The sequence below is a fragment of the Balaenoptera musculus genome, chromosome 20, assembly GCF_009873245.2.
Source record: "Balaenoptera musculus isolate JJ_BM4_2016_0621 chromosome 20, mBalMus1.pri.v3, whole genome shotgun sequence".
NCBI classification, from domain to species: domain Eukaryota; kingdom Metazoa; phylum Chordata; class Mammalia; order Artiodactyla; family Balaenopteridae; genus Balaenoptera; species Balaenoptera musculus.
In genome coordinates, this window is record NC_045804.1 from 58,519,928 (window position 1) to 58,541,025 (window position 21,098).

The window sequence follows — 21,098 nt, forward strand, 5'->3', positions numbered from 1 at the left end:
TCTACAAAGGCCAGGCCCTCTCCTGCCTTTGCTCATGCTGTTCCTCCTCCACTGGCCCGCAGCCTCTCTGATCACCCCAAGGAAGACGGACTTCCAGAACTCAGCACAGTAGGATCCTGGCTCCTGTGGGCCCACGGTGCCCTGGGCAGCTGGACATACGGTTTACGAAGTCCATCCTCCTTGCAGCTGGAGAAAGGACAGTGGGCGAGCCCGTCCTCAGCCCTGCGTCAGCAACTGCTCCTCTCCTCTGGGGCCTCGGTGGGCAATGAACTCTGCCCCCCCACCCCCTTCAGAGTTTCAGGGCAAAACAAAGGGATTAAGGAAGAACCAAAGGCAAGTCCTCTCTTACGACAGCATCAGACAACTGTTTCAAAATATATTAGATTTGGTTTTTATTGTAGAGCACACATATCAGGGCAAAGTGCTGCACACACAACTACAAATCATTTTTGGGAAAAAAGCTGTAAAAAAAAAAATAATAATAAAACTGCAACTGCTTTAGTTATGCAGTCCCGACTTGAGGAATCCACACTGGCGAAGGAGTTCTGGCCCCGGAGAGGGGCTTCCTGATGGTGGCTGCCCCCAGCTTTCTGCAGCCTCTTCTGTAAGACTAGCCCCCTAGGGTGGTAGCAGCCTGGGGACTGGGAGGGCCTCTGCTCTCAGCAGGCCTGGGTCTTGGCTCTGGCTGGCAAGAGGACATTCCTAATGAACCCAGATCAGCAAAACCTTGCAGCCTTCAAGGATCTGAGCGGGTGGAAACTGCCAAAGACTTCACTTATTTCTTCCCTTTCATTATTATTTTTTAAAGGACCCTTCCTTCCCCAGCTCTCATGCCCCTGAGGCGGAGGAGGCACCAACCCAGTCTGCAGGCCTGAGCTCTGGCCTTGGGTGCATGCTGCAGGCGGAGAGAGGGGGCGGGCAGCTTCCTATGGGGATTGACATAGGGAGAAGGCCCAAGGAGGGCCGATGGAGAAGAAAGGAAAGGGAAAGGAAAAAGCCAGGAGACCAAAGGGAAAAATGAAAACTCAGAACAAAAGAAAACAAAAACCCTACCACACACCACAACAATTTTCCATAGCCCAAACGCTAGACTCAGAAGGACACCAGTCCCTCCAGCTAGAAACAATTCCTAAAACTGCCCCAACACGGGAAGTCTAACTGTTCCACACAATCACACATGTATGCTTAAAAGGAGCAACCCAGCAAAGAGGCGGGCCCCTGGCAAGAGGTCAGGACCACTGCAGCCGGCCCCTGGGCAGCCCAGGGACCCGTGGGCAGAGCAGGCCAGAGGGCATGCAGGAAGCCCGGGGTCTCAGCCAACTGAACAGCTCTGGGGCAACAGGGGCTGGCACGATCTAGGCCTCTGCCCGGTCATCCCTAACAACTGCTGCAGGAGGAGGGGGTATCTGCGTGAGCTGCTGGGGCCTGGAGAGCAGGTGAGGGGTGGGAGGGCAGCAGGCCCCCTGCAGAGCCGGCAAGACCTCAACCCATCAGACGGCAGTGGGAGAGGGGGAGGAGACTGAACTTCATTTACAACACTAAGAAGATTTACATTGAAAGCAAAACAAGAATTTTTCTAAACCAAAACATTTTGTTGCTTTTAAATAAACCCAGCCTGACACAGCCCCACGTGAGGACAGCTGCCCCCCATGCCTCCACTGGCCACTCCAGCGTGAGCTTCTGTGCCTACAGATGCCAACAGCCTTTCCATCCAGGAGGAAAACCAAGAACATGAGAACCAGGTTCTGGCCAATTCTGTTCTTCAGCCTTAACAGGCAACAAACCACGGAAAGAAAATATAAGAATCAAAAAAAGAAAAGAAAAGGAAAAAAAACCCTCAGAACGAAACAAAAGGAGGGGCAGCTAGTGAGGATCAAGCCGAGTCCCGGAGGCTCAGGCCTCAGTGCCGCCGCATCTTCACCTTGCGGGCGGGGCTGCCCGCTGCCTCCGGGCAGTCCTCCGCGGGCTCGTAGGACTTGCGCCAGTAGTTCTCCGAGCTGAAGCTGCCCCTCCGCCGGTGTGTGGGCAGCAGCACCGAGCGCCGGTTCTCCTCCTTGTCCATCTCCAGGATCCGAGGCCTGTGAGGGAGGGGGTGGGGGAGGCGTTACCCAGGGACTGGCCCAGGGTCCCAGCCCATGCGGCACCCCTGGCCCAGGCGGCCCCTCCCACACACCTTCCCCAGCCTCCCAGTCTCAGCTCCAACAGCTCCCTCAGAGACCCTTCTGAAGCGGGCGCCTGCTCTGCGACCTTCCGAGTCCTGCACTTCCGTCCTAACGTCCCATGGAACCCACCGGAGCGTGTGTCAGGGAGCAGAACCAGGGAAGGCATGGGAAGGCACACAACCTTCCCACAGGCGGATGGCCAGGGCTTAGTCGAGAATGCCACCAACCCCAGGAACCAGACAGAAGGCACTGGAAAGGTGGACAGTGCCCGGCTCCTAACCACCTACCCCAGGCTTCCCACCCATCTCGCCCTGCAGCCGGGCCGCGGCGCTGCTTTGCTGGCCTGTGTTGAGGGACAGCAGCCGAGTACCTGTGGGCAGCATCAGGGTCTGCCTTGCGGTGGGACCGCTTGGGTTTCAGAGCGGGGTCCCTGTTGTTTCCCGACAGACGATCTGAGGCATAGCTGGGTGGTAACACGGAGCTGCTCAGGGACTTTGTTTCCAACCGGGGTGCATCTAATCTCGTCCTGCAAAGGAAATGCACGTGGGGTCACCAGCGGGCCTCTGGGGAGGGTGTGGCCCCATCAGACCAATTCTTTCTCTGGCCGGGCTAGGTGAAGGCCAGCAGTCTCTGCTCTGCGCTTCAGTCTCCTCATGATTCAACTAGGAATTGGTCCAGCTGACTTGCAAAGACCGTCCTTCCCAAGTTCAGGCTTAGGAGTCAGGGACGGGATCGCTTCTGTTTGGAGACTTCCAATGACCTGCTGCCCCAGGGGAAGGATCCCAGGGCTCTCTCAGCTGGACGAGGCAGCCCCACCTCACCCTCCTCTGGCCCAGAGATTCTCAAGGGACAGCTACTGCGCCTGCCAGAGGACTGAGGGCCCCACTGGTGGGCACCAACACACTCCAACAGACACATCCACCCCTGCCTGAAACACCAGACAAGAAGGTTCCCCTGGTCCAGGCCTGTGGAAGGACTGGAGGAGAACAGAGTAAGAGCTTCCCTACCCTTACATGGGGACACCGAGGCTGTGGTAGAGCCAGGAGGAGGGCCCAGACCCAATCCCACATTCACGCTTGGCTCTGGTCCCACCACAGCCACCTGGCAGCTTCTGCTGGTTCCGGGACACTGACCAAGCCAAGGCCAGAGGGCTTCTGAAGGAAAAGCCCCCACCTAGCACTGGAACACACCGCTCAGTCGAGGAAAAGCGTGCAAGTATGGAGGGGGAAGAAGGGATGGAGAAACTGGGTGGGGGTAGCCCAGGGCGGCGATCCGAGTCCTTTAGGAAGTCAGGCCAGGAGGAAGCTGGCCTGGGAAGCCTCAAAGAGGCCCCGAGGCCTCTTGTGTGATACAGAGGCCGGCAAGTCAGGCCGCTGGCAGCAGGGGGCAAGAGAGAGGCCTGGGGCGGGGAGTGATGGGGGCACAGCTGGCAGAAGGCCCCGGAGGCATCTTTCCCATGGGCTGCTGGCCACAAAGGAACAACTGGCTTCTGAGGAAGAAGGTGCTGTGGCACCTCACAGGACATCCTCACAAGAACGCTGGGGGAAGAGAGCAGAAGCGGAACCCAAGAGCTGCCTTGGGTTCTTGGGAACGCTGCGTCCGGTCCTCGTAACAGAAGAGAAGACTAGGTCAGTTAGGAGGGAAGCCACGTGTGCCGGGAAGTCCTGGGAGAAAAGTCTAGTCCAGGTGAGACTCCAGGCCTCTTAGACGGGGAAGCCAGAGGGGCCCAGCTGCACTTACTGGCCCACCAGTCTCAGCCTCCACTCTGGGGACCCCGGGCTACAGGATACAGGACCTAGGAGCAAGAAGAAGACCCAGCCCTGAGGCTGCCACTCAGAGTATGGGCTAGTCACCATCCCTTTCGGGGCCTGTCTCCCCATCTGAGCAAAGGCCTCTTTCAGTTCTGAGGGTCTAGAGACCAAAGACAAGTCGCCTCCTTCAAGGCTAGGATCCTTTCGAGGGGCACTGGGAAGAGAGGTGGTGCTGGGCACACCCAGACCTGAGGGTGGGAACCAGAATCACCAAAGCCCCGAGACCTCTCGTCGACCAGGCCAGGCCTCAGATCCCTGCACTGAGAGCTCACACCAAATGTGACATGAGCCAGAAAGCTCGACTCAGAGGACTCCAGGGTCTGAAGCCTCGGGAAGGAAAGCACCCCTCCAGCACTGCCAAGCCAAGCTGACCCGAAGACCCCGCGGGTGCCGGGAGCACACACCCAGGGCAGAAAAGCCTGTGTGGGCAGGACCCGCGGCCCAAGACCGTGAAGTGGTTTCCTCGGGTGAGTGAGGACGGCCAGAGAAGAGCAGCGCCACCAAGAGGAGAGCCTGGCCCACACACCTCCGGGGCTGGAAGGCACATCCTGCCACGCAGGCACGGCTGGCACACACTGAGCCCTGGTGGGGCCCGCCCTTCCTGAGCTGCTTGTGACTAGGGCGGCAGGCCCGGGCAGCCAGGGGCAGTGGTGGGGGCCCCTCGCTGTGGGTTCGGGACTGCTGGGGAGGCTGGGGAGACAGGTGGGACCAGCTGAGAGCGGACAGAAGCCAGGCACACGGACAGGCTCTGCGTCCCTCCAGCTGCCTGAGAGAAAGAGACGGAAGGCGCAGCTTCCCGCACAACAGCTCTGCTACCGTCAGGGCCAGCCCTCAGGGAAGGGGTGATCAGAAGCGGCCCCACCAGAAACTCAGCCTCCCGCACCCACTTTGGGGGCAGTAGGAGCTCTGGGGCCCGAAATGGCTCCCGACACATTCCCTGGGGCTGTTACAAGTACATCTCAGCACGGTTGGAGGAGCTCTACTTTCGAAAAGCCACCAAGCTGCAAGAAGCAGGGCTAGAGCCAGATGCGCAGCCCAGAGCCCCCCGGCAGTGTGCCTTCAGAGCACACCCCTCTTAAAGGGCAGCCAGCTCCCAGGGAGCAGGCCAGGGTTCAGCAGACAAGAGCCACAGGTTTGGAGGCAGGAAGCCCAGTTCTAGCAGTAAGGTCTGGGCCTGCGCCTCCTCGGGTGGTAATAGGAACCAAGACGTTCCTTACAGATCTGAGCCAACATCCAGGGGTCACGGCAAGGCACCCCAGGTATGTTGGGACAGCCCCCAGGACAAAGCACGGACTGGGCCTAGGTACCGGGAAGCCGGAACCAAGGGAGGATGGCCAAGCATTAAGGTGACATTAACACGTGACCGGAAAGGAAGGGAGGAGACTGACTGTCTAGGTGCTGCCCTCACGTTCCTTTATCAATCACGGACTCCTGCGGAGAAGCTGCTGGGGCGGGGCGGGGCGGGGTGGGGCGGGGCGGGGGGGGGGGGGGAGGGGGAGGGGAGAGTGCGAAATCGGAGGCGCAGTCACTGGCCTCAGCCACACAGCTGCTACCCCAGGATGCCCCTGAAGCCCAGGCAGCCTCTCTTCACCGCGGCAGGGCAGAGAGCTGTCCCGGCAGAGGCAGACCGCCGTTTCTGGGAGACGGGGAACCAGTCTGCACTTCAGGCCCTGCTGCCAACCACCCACAACTGCTGGTTCCGCCCTCCCCAAGCACCCTTGTGCTACAAAGCCTGGCTTTCCCAACGGAGCGAGCAGGCAGGGCGCGGTGAGGCAGGCCTGTCGGAGTACTCCTCGCCTACGAGTGCCCTGGGCCCCAAGGCCTACGCTCCTGCCCCTCTAAGTATCAGACTCCCGCACAGCCCAGACCCACACCCGTCCCTCCTGCAACAGTACCGCCTCCCAGCTCCCACCAACACCACATGCTTCTCTCCAACTCCTGCCCTGCTCTCCCCACATGGCAGTGCTGACACGGGTGCAGCAGCCTGCTATGGTCAGAGGAGCCTGAAGGACACCCGAGTGTATCACCCAAAGAAAGGGCACCCCAAGCACATACATGGTCCTGGGCTCCCAGCAGACCTCCCCCGACCCAGGCCAACAAAACTCCCAGTCCCCGAGGGGAGCCTCTCCAAATCGCCCAGCCTGGTTACCACCACGCCATCCACGCCACATGCGCGTAACCCAGGGCTCCACAGACGCCAGCCAGACCACAGGGCCACGATCAGGGTGCTCAGGGATCCCCCAGTTCAAGCCCTGGTAAGGGCTCACTGTCCTCCAGGACACCAGGAGACCTGACACCAAGCCTGCTTTCCCGCACCGGGGCTGCTGACCACCATGGCTCTGGGCTCCCCTTTCCTCACGCTGCACCTGACCGAGCACAGCCGTCCTTATCCCTACGCCTGCCCCATCGAGATCGGAGGGGGCAACGGTGAGGAAGGGCCGAGGAGAAGCACACACAGCAGTCTCGAGTTTAACCATCTCCAGCATCGCGATGGCCCCAATTTTCAGGTAAGAACACAGGGCTCAGGTAACCAACTTGTATTCAGCGAAGAAGGGACAGAGCCAGGCCAAGAGCCCAAGCCAGTCACATCCCTGGCGGCCTCACCGCCTCCTTATTCCTCAGGCAGGTTGTGGATACACCCAATCCCTGGACTCCCTGGGAACAAAGGTGGGTAGTCCTTGGTACCGGGACAAAAATCATGGAGACACAAGCAGTGGCAGGCAGGTGTCCCGGTGGGGGCTGTATCTCAGGCCTGGCCGGGATCAGGGAAACCAAGAGCTGAGGGACAAAGCCCAGAGCACACCCTCTGCTCATCCACACACACAGCCTTGCATTCGGCTGCTCCGCTTTCCGGGAGCGCCTCCCTCTGACCCCAGGGACCCCTGGGCCGAATGACCCCGTAGGCCGTTTAGCTCAGCCTCCCACAGGCAGTCTCTCCTAAACGAGCCCCCACCTGCTGCTCCCAGGCCTCGGTGCTCCCCAGGGCCCTCCACACCCCCCCCGCACAGCAGCGAGCCCTCTGACGAGCTCCGACTGGGTGTCCCCCGCGTCCCCCGCCCCCCCACCCCCCGTCTCCACTGTGTTCCCCACTCGGAGCCTCTGTGAGGAACGGCGCCTCTGCCTGACCCGTCCTTGCCCCTGAGCCTCTTCGAAGCCTGCCTGAGGCCCACACACCACCCCTGACTGCCTTCAGGCGGCACCTCTCCAGAAAGCCTTCCCTGACCAGCCCCCGGTGAGGCGCTAAACCTTTACCTTCCCCCAAAGGTAAAGCGAATGAGGAGAGACCACACTCACCACTTTCCCAGCACCAGCACAGAGCCTAGCACACACCAGCTTTGGTTAACATTTGGCAAGTGACTCTCCAGCTGCTTTTCCAAACTTCAGCCCACTGTGAGGCAAGCTCCACTTGACCAGCAGCGAAGAAACAGGCTATTTACACCGCCTTGAGCCGTTTCCTCTGGTGAATCATGCAGGAACACAAGTCTCGAAGGCCAACCCGATGAAGGCCTGTGGGCCTCCTGAACGCCAAGAGACTGGGTGCCCTGGCCACCAACCAGAAGGCCCTGAGGGCCACAAGCCATCGCCTGATGCTGAAGTTTGGATCCAGTGCCTCCTTCCCCTCACTGCCCCTCCATTACAGAGACCCTCTATACTTCCCGCCTTCAAGCTCACCAATTCTGCCTGGCCAGCAGTTTCCAGCTCAGGAGCCAGAGCTACCAAGCCTGTCCCAACAACCCCCCGAAGCTGGAGGTCATCTTTTTGTTTGTTTTCGCTGGGCCCCAGTGGACACGCTCCGTGCTCCTAGGACAATGCTCGCTCTGTTTGTGCTGTCTGAGCATGCAAAGTGCCCACCTATCACAGACCCGGCCCCAAGGGAGCGCTGAGTCTCCTACATGCCCGCCTCGGGTGCCCTGTGCACAAGAGATGCTTCATGTTCCCAAGTCGGGAATCCCTGCTCAGAGATCACGCCAAACTGGCTAGAGAAGCCGAGGCAGCTCACTGCCTGCTTGAACCCCTGTCCAAACAGAATTCACACCCTCCACTCTCAGGGTTAATGTGTGGGAAGCACTCTACCCGGCGCCCAGCACCTAGTAGCTGGGTGCTTGGCAGAGGGCAGCTCACAAGGCCCTTAGAAGGTCGCACGTCAGGGAACTGTGGGAAAAACCAAATACTCCGCCACCCCAATGACTGCCACACCTCGAAAGTTGGCCAGCCTCCTGGTTCTCTGACCAGTCATTTAAAACTTTAACCACACTTCCAGAAAAGTAGGTCCAGCTTCCCTGCCAGGGGAACCAATGATTGACAAAGATGCATGTTGGGCAGCTTGCTCTGGGTGGGCTGGGAAACAGCGACGTTCCAGGAAGTTGGGCGTATTCAAGAGCTGACCAACCTGCAGCTGCAGCCTCACCCCACACCCTGGAGGGTAGCCCCCTACCGCTTAAAATACTCTCAGCCCCCAGCTCTCTACTGGCACAGCAGAGGCAAGAAAGCCCTTCTGTATGTGAGGCTCTGGGTTCTTCAACTCACAGCATCCGCCCTGGGGCAGGGCTCGGGGTGTTCCACTGTGCAAACCACCAAGGGCCACAAGACCCAGCACCAGGAGACCCAGGTTCAAGGCCGCACTCAGCCATTTACTGGTTGTGACCCCAAACAGATGGCACTAAGCTGCAGCCGAGGGACTGCACTCCCGGGGGGGCTCTCCGCAGGTCACTCCCAGTGAGAAACTATGGCGCCACCTCCTACACGAAGACTCAGCATCATCCGCGTGCAAAGGAGCCGTGCTGTGCTGAACCAGAAAGCACTTGACCGCCGCCCACCCGTTTCCCCCCATGAGGCCCTTAGAAAGACTGCCGCAGTGCTGACCAGCCTGAAGTGGTGACAGAGGCCCCAGGCCCTCCCTCTGCAGCCTGTGCGGTCTTTATCCGAACCTAAGAGAAGGCAGAGCTGGCTCCACCCTATCTGCCTACGAGGAGCAGGGCCGGGCTCAGTGCCCAGGTCCCACCTGTCGGGATGTGGCCTCACCCAAGGACAGAGAGTCAGCCAGGCACCCACCCAGGCCACATCCGTGACCCCTGGGCAGCGCCTGAGCCAGGATGCACCCCTTTTCATCAGGTCACCAGCTTGTCCTTTTGTACCTGGTGCTGCTCACTGACCGGAGCTGTCCTCCTCTGGACCGGCCTCAGCGCTGGGACTCAGATGAACCGGGCTCTCCCGGCCCCCAACAGAACACAGCTTTGGAAACTCACAATGGCAAGTGTACAGGCTGTGACAGCAGGGGGTAGGGGGTGGGCTGAGAGAGCTACACGTATATGATGCTTCCTGCGTGTCAAAATGGTTGACCCTTGAGCCTTGAAGGATGGCTAGGTTAACCAACGTTCGGTGCGTATATGTGGGTCATCTGGGGGGTGGGTGTGGGTCAGAAGGGAAAGCATTCCCAACAGAGGCCACACTGCTGCAAGAGTCTGGGACATCAGTGCGTGGGCCACACTAGGAGCCGCAGGTAATTTAACTTAAGTGGGAAGGAGACAACAGGGAGAACATCGAGGGAGGAGGCTGGATGGACAGGCAAAGTCCAACAGAGACCTTGGATTTTGCTCTGCAGGCAAGAGAGCTGCCCTTGCCTCTCCTCTGGTCCCCTGGGTGGGCTGCCTACAGCTGGGCACTTCACCAGCTCAGCAGCCTGGGGAAGCTGCGGAGGTGGGGGCACCCATCCACTCCTTTCCAGCCCAGCCCCTGGCTGGCTCCTGGACCCACTCAGGGCAGAAGGTCAAAGAGCCCAGTCACCCCCAACAGCCATTCTCCTCGCTCAGAACGCTACAGGGGCTCAGCTGGCCAAAGAGCTTCCGGGGTGAGCTGGTTAACAGTGCAGAGTCCTGGGGACTTCCCCGGTGGCGCAGTGGTTAGGAATCCGCCTGCCAATGCAGGGGACACGGGTTTGAGCCCTGGTCCGGGAAGATCCCACATGCCGCAGAGCAACTAAGCCAGCGTGCCGCAACAAAGAGTAGCCCCCGCTCGCCGCAACTAGAGAAAGCCCACGCACAGCAATAACGAAGACCCAACGCAGCCATAAACAAATAAGCAAACAAAAACCAAAAACCAAAAAACCCAGCAACAGTGCAGAGTCCTAGCTCCAGCAAGGAGCATCCGGCTCGCGCAGCCAGGTACGGGGGCCACCACTCGAGGAAGGAAACAGCCAGAAGAACGACCCAACACTCCAGCTCCGGCCGCTTCCTCCTGCACCTCCAGTGGCGCTTTCCCTGGGATGAGCTATTGTGAGGAGCTGGGAAGGAACACCTAGGAGGCACTGCTCTGGTTCTACCCCCCACCACCTTCATTCCCGCCCCGGGTGGGCCACCTGGTCTCTGGCTGCCGCTGGAGGTACCAGGCACACCTGACAAGAAATGACTGGGGAGGAAAGGCCAGAAGGGAGCAACACATTGGGCTGCCTCACTTCCGGGTCCTGGGTTTTGGACTGTGCTGGGAACCACAGGAAAAGCAAGTGGAAAAGCAGATAAAAACCCTTCTTCTGATGGATTCTGGGAATATTCTTAGTCTAGAGAAGAAACGCCAGGCTGACCACTGTCTGGAGTGCCCCTAGGTGCCCAGTGCTCTGCCCGCGCCACAGGACTGTCCCACAGGTCTGGGTCGTCTCCATTCTACAGATGATAAAACAGACTCAATGTTCTGACTTGGCAAAGTGGCAGGGCCGTGCCAAAGAGACATCACCACCACAATGTACTGGAGCTCTGGACCCAAAGGGCCAAGATGCAGAAGTGATAAACTGAAGTTAAAAAGATGACAAGCCAGAGAGTAAGGATGTACTTAAAAAAAGAAAGAGCTCCCAATGGCCAAAGCTGGGACAAGCTGAGCATAGAATAGACACCACGAGTCCACACTGCTGTCAGGAATGAGTGAACGACGAAATAAACAAGTGGGGGACAAGACACAAAATCTCCTGTGCAGAAGGATTCCAGGCAATCTGTGTGGCGACTCCGCCCTCAAAGAGGTGGCGCTCACCCCCCACTCCTCACGTGTGGGCCGCTCACAGTGACGTCCCTCCTGGGAGGACAGTCTGCACAGGGGGCAACAGTGACGAACACAGCCTCAGCCGGGCGCTCAGGGTCAGCGTCGACAGTGGAAGGTCCTGCACCCTGGACGTGACGTGAGGAGAATGGCGCTGCCCCTCTGCGGTCTCCTCCGCAGACCCACAACCCCGGTGTGACCACGAGGCAACACCAGACACACCCCAACTGAGGGACTTTCCACCACACACCTGGCGGTCAGTGTTACCACGAATAAGGCAAGTCTGAGAAAGTGTCGCAGCGGAGAGGAGCTAAGGTGACACGACAACTGCACGTCCTGTGGGGTCTGGGACAGAAAAGGACGTGAGGAGAAACTAGGGAAATGTGAGCAAAAGATGGACTCCAGTTAACCGTCCCGCATCAGTATTGGTTTCGTGACTGTGATGGACATACCACACTGACGTGAGACATTACCAGGAGGGGGAACGGAGAGGTCCCTGCTATCTTCACAGCTTTCTGTAAACCTAAACCTGTTCTAAAAAATAAAGTTTACTTAAATTAAACGAAAAACACCAATAAGGCAAGCCACAGGACATCCTGCTCCAGCCTGGGTCTAGGCACTGTCCTGCTCACTGACGACTACACGAGCCTGGGCAATCAGCAGGCCTTCTCAGGACCCCTGCCTCAAGGCAGGATTGTCTTGACCCAGCGTCCGCGTGGTCAGTCCATTCACCTCGTGAGCAGAAAAGAAAGAAGTGCTGGAGATGCCAGGATTGGCAATGTCGGCCAGTGCGTCCCTGACCCCCGGCCAAAGAAGAGGGACAGCCACAAGCCATGCGCCTGCTCAACACGCGGCCCACCACCCACCTACGTCCCCTGTCCTCACTCCCTGCTCCTCCCAGAAGTGAAAACCCAGGCGTTTTTAAAGCAAGCTGCTGAGGCACAATCTAAAAATACTCAGTGAGAAGCACACGTGACAAATCAGAACCAAGGAGGAAGGAAAAGGAAGAGGTGAGGGGAGAAAGGGTCTGGAAGAATGTCCCCCAAATCCTGTCTCAAGACCCAGCCCACAAACACTGGGAGCGTGTGCTTTTGCTCAGCCCTCACGCTGAGGGCTGTTGACAGAGGAGCCCAGACCTCACCTGCAGCCAGGTCTGCAGGAGCCAGACACCAGGACACTTACTTCCTGAGGATGATGACTGCTCTGCGCTCCTTGATGTCCTGAGGCCGGATGCAGTGCGTGATCTCATCCGCAGCGTATCCACTGGAATGAAACACAGAGCACGTGAGCATGGAGAGCGGACGGACAACCAAAGATCCCCGGGGGTACGGAGACAGAAATAGGGGACCAGTCTTAACGGCCACCCTCCGCCCCATTACATGACAGGTTCAAGCATCTACGTGGGAGGAAATAACGTGTTAAGTTCCAGGATGCTTTTGCCCAGAAACCACTGAAGGGAAAACCTGGGATGAGGTAAAAGCAGGTCTTAAAGCAGAAGCCAAAGCAGGAATCTCCTTGCACAGGCCAGGAGCCCTTCTTTCAAAGGGTCCCCAAGAGGGCACACCTTTAGTGGCTCTGGAGGCCGATGGAGTGACTCAGGCCAGACCCTGGGGAGAAGATAAGAACCGCATCTCCCCCTCCCCCACCCTTGGGCTGGCAGAGGAGGCCAAGGCAGACACTGACAGCACTGAGTCACCAGAGAGAACTAAGGCTGCAAGGTTCAAAAAGAGAATTTGTCTACTTGGAAAAAATGCTTTCAAAAACCTTCATTTTGGGGGATCCAAAATCTTGAAGACAGCTGTGTTTGGAATATTTTAAAAATTCCCATCACACTCAAGCACCTATTTATTTTCTTCATCAAGTTACATGATTTTGAAAACTGCTCAGACCAATGAATGTGGGTAGATGGCTGTCCTCTTCACAGCTAATGTCTCTCCGATTTGAAACTCTGGAAGCAAACTCAGCTCCCTGAGTACAGGCCCTCACTGGGAGCCTGGCAGCCATGAGGCACTCCCACCCCGAGTTCCCCACTAAGCCCCCCACTGAGCCAAGGCAGCTCCCCAGCCACAGGCCTCCTCCCCCTGCTCAGGGTTCCCTGGCTGCCGCTGGGACCACCAATCTTCCTCTATTCAGCTGCTAATCAGCTCCTTCTCAAGGGTAGCTGTGAAGATGTGGATGGAGCAATGGTCAGAAACACCACAGGCCTGGGAAGGACTCCTCAAAATGGCCACGCTGCCCCCACGTGGGCAAGAACTAGATGCAACAGCGAATAAAAAATAAAAATCCTAGAGAGAAGTACCTCTGATTCAGAAATCTGATTTGAGGCCATGTGGAGGGCGGAGAAAAGAGCTCTTATTTTAGGGATTTTCCCCTTTGAGCTGCTCCTCGACCAGAGGTTTTCAATTTTCTCTGTAAGTAACAGTCCCGTGAGATAACTACGGACAAATGTCCACAGTCAAATCAATCTGGAAATATTGATGAGTTTAAGAAAGCACTGGTACGTTAAAGGACCTGAGAATTACTACAGCTGACTTTAACTGAGCACTGACCAAGGAACCTTCTCTCAAACAACACCTATTAACATCTGCAGGCGAGAGTTCCCTGGTGGCCTAGTGGTTAGGATTCAGTGCTTTCACTACAGAAGCCTGGGTTCGATCGCTGGTCGGGGAACAATCCCACATGCCGCGCGGCATGGCCAAAATACAAAAAAAAAAAATTTAGGGACTTCCTTGGTGGTCCAGTGGTTAAGACTTCGCCTTCCAATGCAGGGGGTGTGGGTTTGATCCCTGGTCAGGGAGCTAAGATCCCACATGCCTCATGGCCAAACAACCAAAACATAAAACAGAAGCAATATTGTAACAAATTCAATAAAGACTTTAAAAAATGGTCCACGTTAAAAAAAAAAAAATCTTTAAGAAAATATCTGGAGGCCCAGAGAGAAATGTCATACAGCGATCGAGGAGTTGAAGAGACCTGGGTTAGAACCTGAGCTCTGTCACCTTAGCTGAGTCACATGCTGGGCCAAAACCTCAGCTCCTCCAACTGCAGGGACAGCAGGAGATTCTTGGGTGTTCATGTGGTGGTGCTCTGTGCTCTGTCACTTACGACATTCCTTTGCGGTGACTAACGATGAGATTGTTAAAAGGGTCAGTGCCTCCTCTCTTCCAGGCAGAACTACAGTTATATGTCTTCCTGGTTAGCACCCCTGGAGAAGAGCAGTGGGAGGCCCACCTGCAGGGCTACCATGAGAATTCAGTGAGATAATGCAGGGTGCCTGGCACCCCCACTTACTGAGCACCTGACACAAGCCAGGGGTCCTGGACAACCTTCATCCAGGCTCCCCCTGCAGCAGAGGCCTCCTGGGCCCCCTCCCAGGGCTAGGAGCTCTAGATCTCGTCCTGTGCTCGCTCTTGTCACTCCACATTAGGGGAGCGCAGATCTGGGCTCCAAGACAGTCCCATATTAACACGGGACTTTCCCAAAGAGTGAAGTCCAGTTCCGCAAAGGCAATCCAAGGCATATTTCTAAGGCCTAGACCTGCAGTACCGGTTGCAGGCGACCTTCCTTACTGTTAACGAGTGTTACTAATCTGTTTGACTTGGCTATAGGACCTGCCAAGGGCCCTGACTTCCCATCTTCAGCAAGGAACTGCATCCTGTAACACAAAAGCAGCAGATCCAGATGCTGGTCAAATTTTAAGTGCCCCCACCTCCCAAAGTGCTCTAGAACAAAGAGCAAGTCATGCCAGGTTCCTGTCCTCCAGCCCAGGCCTCAGAACTACTGCAGAAGCAAGACCGCACAGGCCCACAGAAAGGACCATGGCGCTCACTGACCCCCACCTGAACAGCTCACTGGCACTGGTCTTCTAGAACTTCCTGCCAGCTACGACACAGCCTACTGACCTCGTCCTCAGTATCAAGCTCCGCTGGGAGTGGGAGGCTCCAAGTCCTGATCAGAGGAAGCTCTTCTGTCCAAACTTCAGCAGAAAGTGTCCAACAGAGACCACAGAGGGTTATTTACTGCTAAGGAACTTACTTGCTACAAGAGAAACTGTTTGAAAGTGCCAGTCTGCCAGCTTGAAACTTAATATACCCTGGGTCCAGGCCTACCCTTGGCATGAAGAAAAGTTCCAGTGCCTCCTCCTCTTTTGTTCTCACAGGGAAGGGAGAGGGGAAATACCTGAGGCTGGTACTGCCCTGCACTGAGCCCAAGCCCCCCCCCCCCACCATGCAGCAGTGACTAGTGTGCCGCAAGCACCCAGAGCAAGAGCCTGGCTGTCACCCACCACACTACGCCTCAGAGTGACTCTTGAAAAGTCTCCCCTCTCTTGGGAAGCCCTGCTCAACTCCCCAGGCTGGGCTCCCCAACACCACCCACCCCACCCTCTCTGCTACTGCAGGTCGGCCTTGTGGCAATTGTCTTCCCTACAAGACAAAGCTCTGCAAAGGCCTTACTCATCTCTGCATACAGCAGACGCTAGATGACGTGTGTGTCGAGGTCAACGTTCCTACTGCTGTGAAGACTCAAGTTTCTACATCTACAAAACAGAGACTGCAGCAAGTCCTTCCTCAGAGGATCAGGTGCAGGTCAAATCAGGAGTCTGGAAGACTCTTTATAAGGGACTGTGCAGGACTACACACCTCTCCTCTAGCGGACAGCCTTGGAGACGGAATTATTAAGGCACAGTTCCAAGGTGGCCGCCATTCCCCATCTACTCTGTACCCTGTCCAGGGCAGACAGAGCCAGAGATGGAGGGACTGGCCGAGATCACCAGGACTGCCTGGCGACACCTCCCTCCAGCGGGGACTACCTGCTCTGGCAGCCCCCATGAGCCTGCCTCACCCCCGAGAGGCCTACAGGACCTCACTTGGGATTTGGGGGGCAGCAGGCCAGCCACCTGGGCACAGGGGCAGAACTGGGAGCTCAGACTCAAGTTATAACCACACCTGAACCTCCTAGAAGACACATGGCCTAACACAATGAAGCAGTCCTGGGGCTTTCTGAACCCAGAAGGAAAAAGGCCGACCTGCTCCAAGTCCCAATTCTGTACACATCAAGGTATAAATAGGAAGCAGCTGAGCACAGAGGCAGCTTGTTTCCAGACACTTCACCAAAACCTCAAGCCTTCGGTCATGTGAAAGAGAATCTTCGCTAACAACTCTAGGACTTCAATAGCCAAATTTTGCAGAGGCAAACTAAGGCCCAGAGAGATTAAGTAACTTGCCCGAAGTCAAACAGCTAAGGTGGTGGCACTGGAACTCTAATCAAACTCTTGGTTTCAGTGTCTATGCTACGCTGGTTTTTGTTTTTTGATGGGAGTGGCGGTGGGGAGAGGTAGGTAACGAGGGGTAGGAAGAAGAGCCCATCTGTGTTTCCCAGTGACAAGGTCCAATCTGCCGTGGGGGCCTCACTGACCTCAGCAAAGGATACAGGTATTCCCACCACCTCCCGGGAAAAAGTCCGCAAAGATGAGCCCCTGCCTCCAGAGTTAGCATCACACCCCAGGAGCGGCAGCACACCAACGGCCCAGCCAAAATGGCCAGCCAGCCCTGAAACTTTTACGGCCTATTTATTTTCTGCTTTCTCTGACCTTCATGACTAAGACCGTCACTAGCCTGCGAGCTTCCTTTCCTTTGCTGCTCTCTGCCTTCTTCTCACGCCTGGCAGAACCAAGGCCAGCCAACACCCCGTAGCCCAGAGCTCCTCCTGAGAATAAACAGCCCTGACTTCATCCTGAAGTTCCTCCCCCTCTCATGGAATCAGAAGATTCCACACAAGAGATGTGGCCCAGACCTATCTGCCCTACATTCCCAACTATTTTAAGCCAGAAAGCTAAACTTTGCTTTCAACCAGCTGAACATGATCAGTCCTCTGCCCAGAACTGAAGGGGTGCCCGCTCCACCCAATATCAACTGCTATCTGGAAGTCACAGGCTGCGCTCACCACTGCGTGTCTCAGGGCTGGGCGATACAGTCATTTCCAGACAGGTGGCTAAGGCCTGGGTCTTTGGGCATGTGGCCACCGCAACCACAGACCACTCAGCAGTGATTAAAAATAGCAGCAAGTAAGCAATTAGCCTTGAGGTAATTATTCCAATTAATCCATCTGAAATCTGTTTTAATCTGCCATTTACCGTACAGGGAACAGGAAAAGAAATACTGGATGAACTGATATAAGAAAAGATAAAAAAATATTTATTTCTCTAGAGAACAACGTTAAGACAGGACCCACTCAGGCCCAGCATGGAAAGGTTACAAAAAAACAACTGCCAGCTGGGTTTGGAAAGAAGTTTGAAGCACTTCCAGAAGGGTCTGTTCCGGAATTGCTCTAAATGCCCACGTCTGGACACTGCTGAGTCAATGTTTGCCACACACTAAAATCCACGCTGACAACTATTAAATATAAAACCGTACTCCTGCCATATTGCCTTGGACGGGTACAGACACCACTGCCATCAACAACACAAGTCTGAGTCAGATGAGAATTACTGGAACCCCTCCCCATCTGTAGAGAACCACTGTCTTCATCAGCCCCTTCCATCGGCAGCTTTACAGCTCATCTCCTCTGGGCTGGGATACTTACCAGGAAATGAAAGCAAGCATCCCCTCCTCCCCGCTCAGGAAAGAGCCCAAGCAGGACCTGCACAGAGGCAGCACTAACAGTCAGGTGTTCACCCACCTGCATAGCAAGTAAGCTCAGAGAGCTAAGTGAGCAGGTGCTGGAGAATTTAAGTTAGCGGGGGTGTCCGGAACCTGAGCGCAGTAGCTCTCCCCTGGGGACGGTTCACCCCCGGGAGACACGTGGCAGTGTCTAGAGACACTTCTGGTCGTCACGGAAGGTGCTTCTGGCATAGAGGACAGAAGCCAGGGGCCCGGCTAAACGTTCCACAAGGCACGGGACGGCCCCCACAAGGACTGCCCACACGTCGACAGGACTGCAGCGGAGCAGCTCCGCGCTACAGCTTCAGCGAGGCACGCCACACCAGAACCTCCACCTCAGGTCCAGGCTGGCTCTGAGGACTGGCAATGAGCTCCAGCTGCCTCTAGTGGGCACCTACCCCTCACCTCGCCCCTCGTGCGCTCCCCTCCGCCCGCGCCTCTGCTCGGCGGCTCACTCCCAGTCACCTCCTAGTCCCCCTTCAAGTTCCCGAAAACTTCCAGACTCCACAGCGGAGTAAGACGTCCCCCCAGTGTCCTCCCGCGGTTACCTTCCAGGCCGTAACTAACTGTCTGCGGCCTCCCCCGGGCTGTGAACTCTGTGAAGGGAAGAGCCGTGTTTAAGGCCCCAGCAAATCCCCAGCCCCTTCCCCGACAAGAGAGCAGGGGAGCACGAAACGGCTGTGTGTGAAAGCACCACGTAAGGGTCGACCCTGTGCCAGGCCCTCTGCTACACACCCAATCACCACCTTTTGCTCTAACAGGCTGTGGAAGTTGCCATCACCCTACTTACAGATGGAAAAGCCGGATCAGAGAACGGCCACAAGGCCCCAAAGCAATGAGAGGAGAGCTGGGTGCGAAGCCCGGGGCAGCACTTTTCAGGACGTGGCTGAGCCGCCCACACTGACCCCTCAGCCACGTCAGAACCCAGGAGAAAGGGCTGGGAAAGCCTCGGGACTTCACTCTTCTAAGGCGAAATGACGAGAGCTCTCCTGGTGATGCAATCCCGCTGATCACTAACAGACCTGCGCTTTAAGAACCTGAAACCTCTCCTCCATACAGCGTGTGCGTGTGTGGGAGGGAGGGGACTCTCCAAGTCACAACTGCCTCCTGTGGCCCGCCCTTTACACACCGGACCACTGCCAGACCTCCTGCTGACAACCCTGAGGACCTGTGATGATGGGGGAAACCAGTACCCCATTAAGAGAGCAAATGACCCTCGTGTGAGAGACCCTCTTAAGCACGGAGAGCCCTTCGATGACGTCAGACACCGAACTGCCTTACACGGCAGGCCACCTGGGAGTCTGCCCTGGAAATCCCGTCTTAAAGGGCTCTGCCAAGACACCCACCTGGAGCAGCACGGAGATCTGAGGAGAAGCTGGGAGCCCCACGACAAGGTGGTACCTGAGAGGTAAGTGGCCCTCTAGCTTTCGACGCATAAGGAGGCCGAAGTACTGCTCCTGCTGCCACTGACTTGGCAGGCTTGCCCCTCAGGAGGCGTGACGGGTACCACACGGCTCTGCTGCCGTTCCCAGATACGGAAGCAGCCTCAGCAGTCCCCCCAGATGAGACACAACGCTTGCCTCAGGGCGCTGAGAGGGCTCCGGGGACCCTGCTTCTCCCCACGACCGGGGCCCACGGCACCGACCAAAATTCAGAGGTTAAGCTGCTCGCAACAAAACCGCAGTGCCTCCTGACCCCGTACTAGAATTCGGTGGGCAACCAAGCTGCTCGGAACAGCTGCGGTCTAGCTCTCCTAAGAGGTTTTGGGGATTACTGAAGTACATCGTTCGATTTACTTGTTTCAGGGCCGGAAGCAGGGAGCTTCCAAATAAATTTCCTACTTCACATAAACAGCAAATGTGTTGCAGCAGGCAATCTTCTCTGAGGGCCAGGGCCCTGAGCTAACTCTCAGCAGGTTCTGGGACTGAAAACAGGCCAAGAGCCTAAGATCTGCTGAACAGCTACAAAGCCGAACACCAGGTAAAGAAACAAGCTTTGTTTTGTTTCATATGGTCCTGATGACAGGTAATGCATCTTACAAAGGACCAATGGGCTCTTCTGCAGCCAAGAGGGACTGAATTTTAAGTTTGCTGCCCTCTATTCCCGGTCCAACCCCTGATCTGTTCAACTCCAGGGAAGCCACTCCCCCTCCTGGGAATGGCGAACGTGTATCAATTAAACACGCTCAGGGGCCTTCCTCTGTGAAGATCTCCTCTCTTAAAGGAATCCACGAACTTGTTTTCTGTTAAAAAGACCAAGAATGGCAAAGTTGGAAAGACTTTTAGACGGTAATCCCAACTAATTTTTTTAAAAACACAGACTTGGAAATGGAGACCCAAAACAGAAAAATGACTTGCTCAAGTCACGAAGATAAAGAGACTCCGAAAACCAGCCTTCTAGAAAGATGCTTTCAGATTAGTTCTGGGTCAAGTCTGCGATCTCGTCAAATCTACCCTCGGGATAGAAAATTCTAGCTCGGCTCGCTGCTTTCTTACTGCCCGTGTTTTAAACGCAGACCCCTTTCCCCGCCCCGCAAACAGAAGCCGGGGTCACAAGCGGAAAGCGCGGGCTCCTGGGGCCGCTCCCCCCTCCCAGGCGCTTACCTGAGCACAGTCACGCTTCCCCTGCGCACCGGCAGGGAAAGCACGGGCTCCGACACCCGGATAGGCTTGAACTGGAACTTGCAGCCGAAGCAGAGCGCGGAGTCGCTGAAGAAGGACACGGACACGATGGGGCGCTCGAAGATGTGGATGGGGTCCACGTGAGACACGATGCAGCCGCCGGGCTGGTAGTCGTTGATGACGGCGCTGTTGACGAAGCCCTCGGGGATGACGCGGTGCTCCACCAGCTTCTGGATCACCAGCTGGTGCACCCACTCGGGGATCTCGTCCACGTCGCCCGGCGGGTAGAGGCGCTCCTGGCCGGGCCCGCGCTTCTGCAGCTGGGCGCCGTACGTGTAGCCCTCGCCGAAGAAGTACTTGTTGCGCAGCGGGGCCCGGTCCACCGTGTGCTCGTTGTACAGGCCCTTCTCGGCGCGGGACACCACCTCGTCGATGCGGGCCTCGATCTTGGCGCACTCGTCCTGGCTGAACAAGCGCATCTGGCGGATGCCGCTCTTCACCTTGCGCGCCTCCTCCTCCTTCTGCAGCTGCTGCTCCTCGAAGTCGCTGCGCTCGGGGTCCGAGTCCTCCGCGTACTTGCGCTTGGCCCCGGGCGCCGCGTAGGGCTCGGCGGCGGCGGCCGCGGCGGCGGCGGCGGCCACGGCGGCGGCGGCGGCGGCCGCGGCCTCCCGACTGCCCGCCTTGTAGTTGTCTCGGGACGTCATGGACTTGAGCTTCTCCCGCAGGTCCGTGTAGCCGCTGGCGGCCGCCATGGCCCACGCCGCTGCTCTAGGACCCTCCGCGGCGAGCGGGGCGGCCGGGCATGGCTCTGGGGGACGCGCC

At 57.0% G+C, this 21,098-nt stretch overlaps 1 protein-coding gene across 1 annotated transcript; it reads right to left on the reverse strand.

The window, feature by feature from the left end:
• Positions 1 to 367: 367 nt before the first annotated feature.
• Positions 368 to 21,056, reverse strand: ALKBH5 (alkB homolog 5, RNA demethylase). Its single transcript, XM_036836366.1, has 4 exons — positions 20,259 to 21,056; positions 12,179 to 12,259; positions 2,533 to 2,688; positions 368 to 2,078 (listed from the first exon to the last, which is right to left on the reverse strand). The coding sequence occupies exons 1-4, from the start codon at positions 21,026 to 21,028 to the stop codon at positions 1,901 to 1,903; spliced, it is 1,185 nt and encodes a 394-aa protein (XP_036692261.1). The 5' UTR covers positions 21,029 to 21,056; the 3' UTR covers positions 368 to 1,900.
• Positions 21,057 to 21,098: the final 42 nt, after the last annotated feature.

Coding starts and splice junctions, on each gene's coding strand:
- ALKBH5 (XM_036836366.1), bottom strand. CDS start 21,028: ATGGCGGCCGCCAGCGGCTACACGGACCTGCGGGAGAAGCTCAAGTCC. Junction 12,260..20,258: donor GGAAGCGTGACTGTGCTCAG/GTAAGCGCCTGG, acceptor GTTTCATTCCAG/TGGATACGCTGCGGATGAGA. Junction 2,689..12,178: donor GCAGTCATCATCCTCAGGAA/GTAAGTGTCCTG, acceptor TTTCCTTTGCAG/GACGAGATTAGATGCACCCC.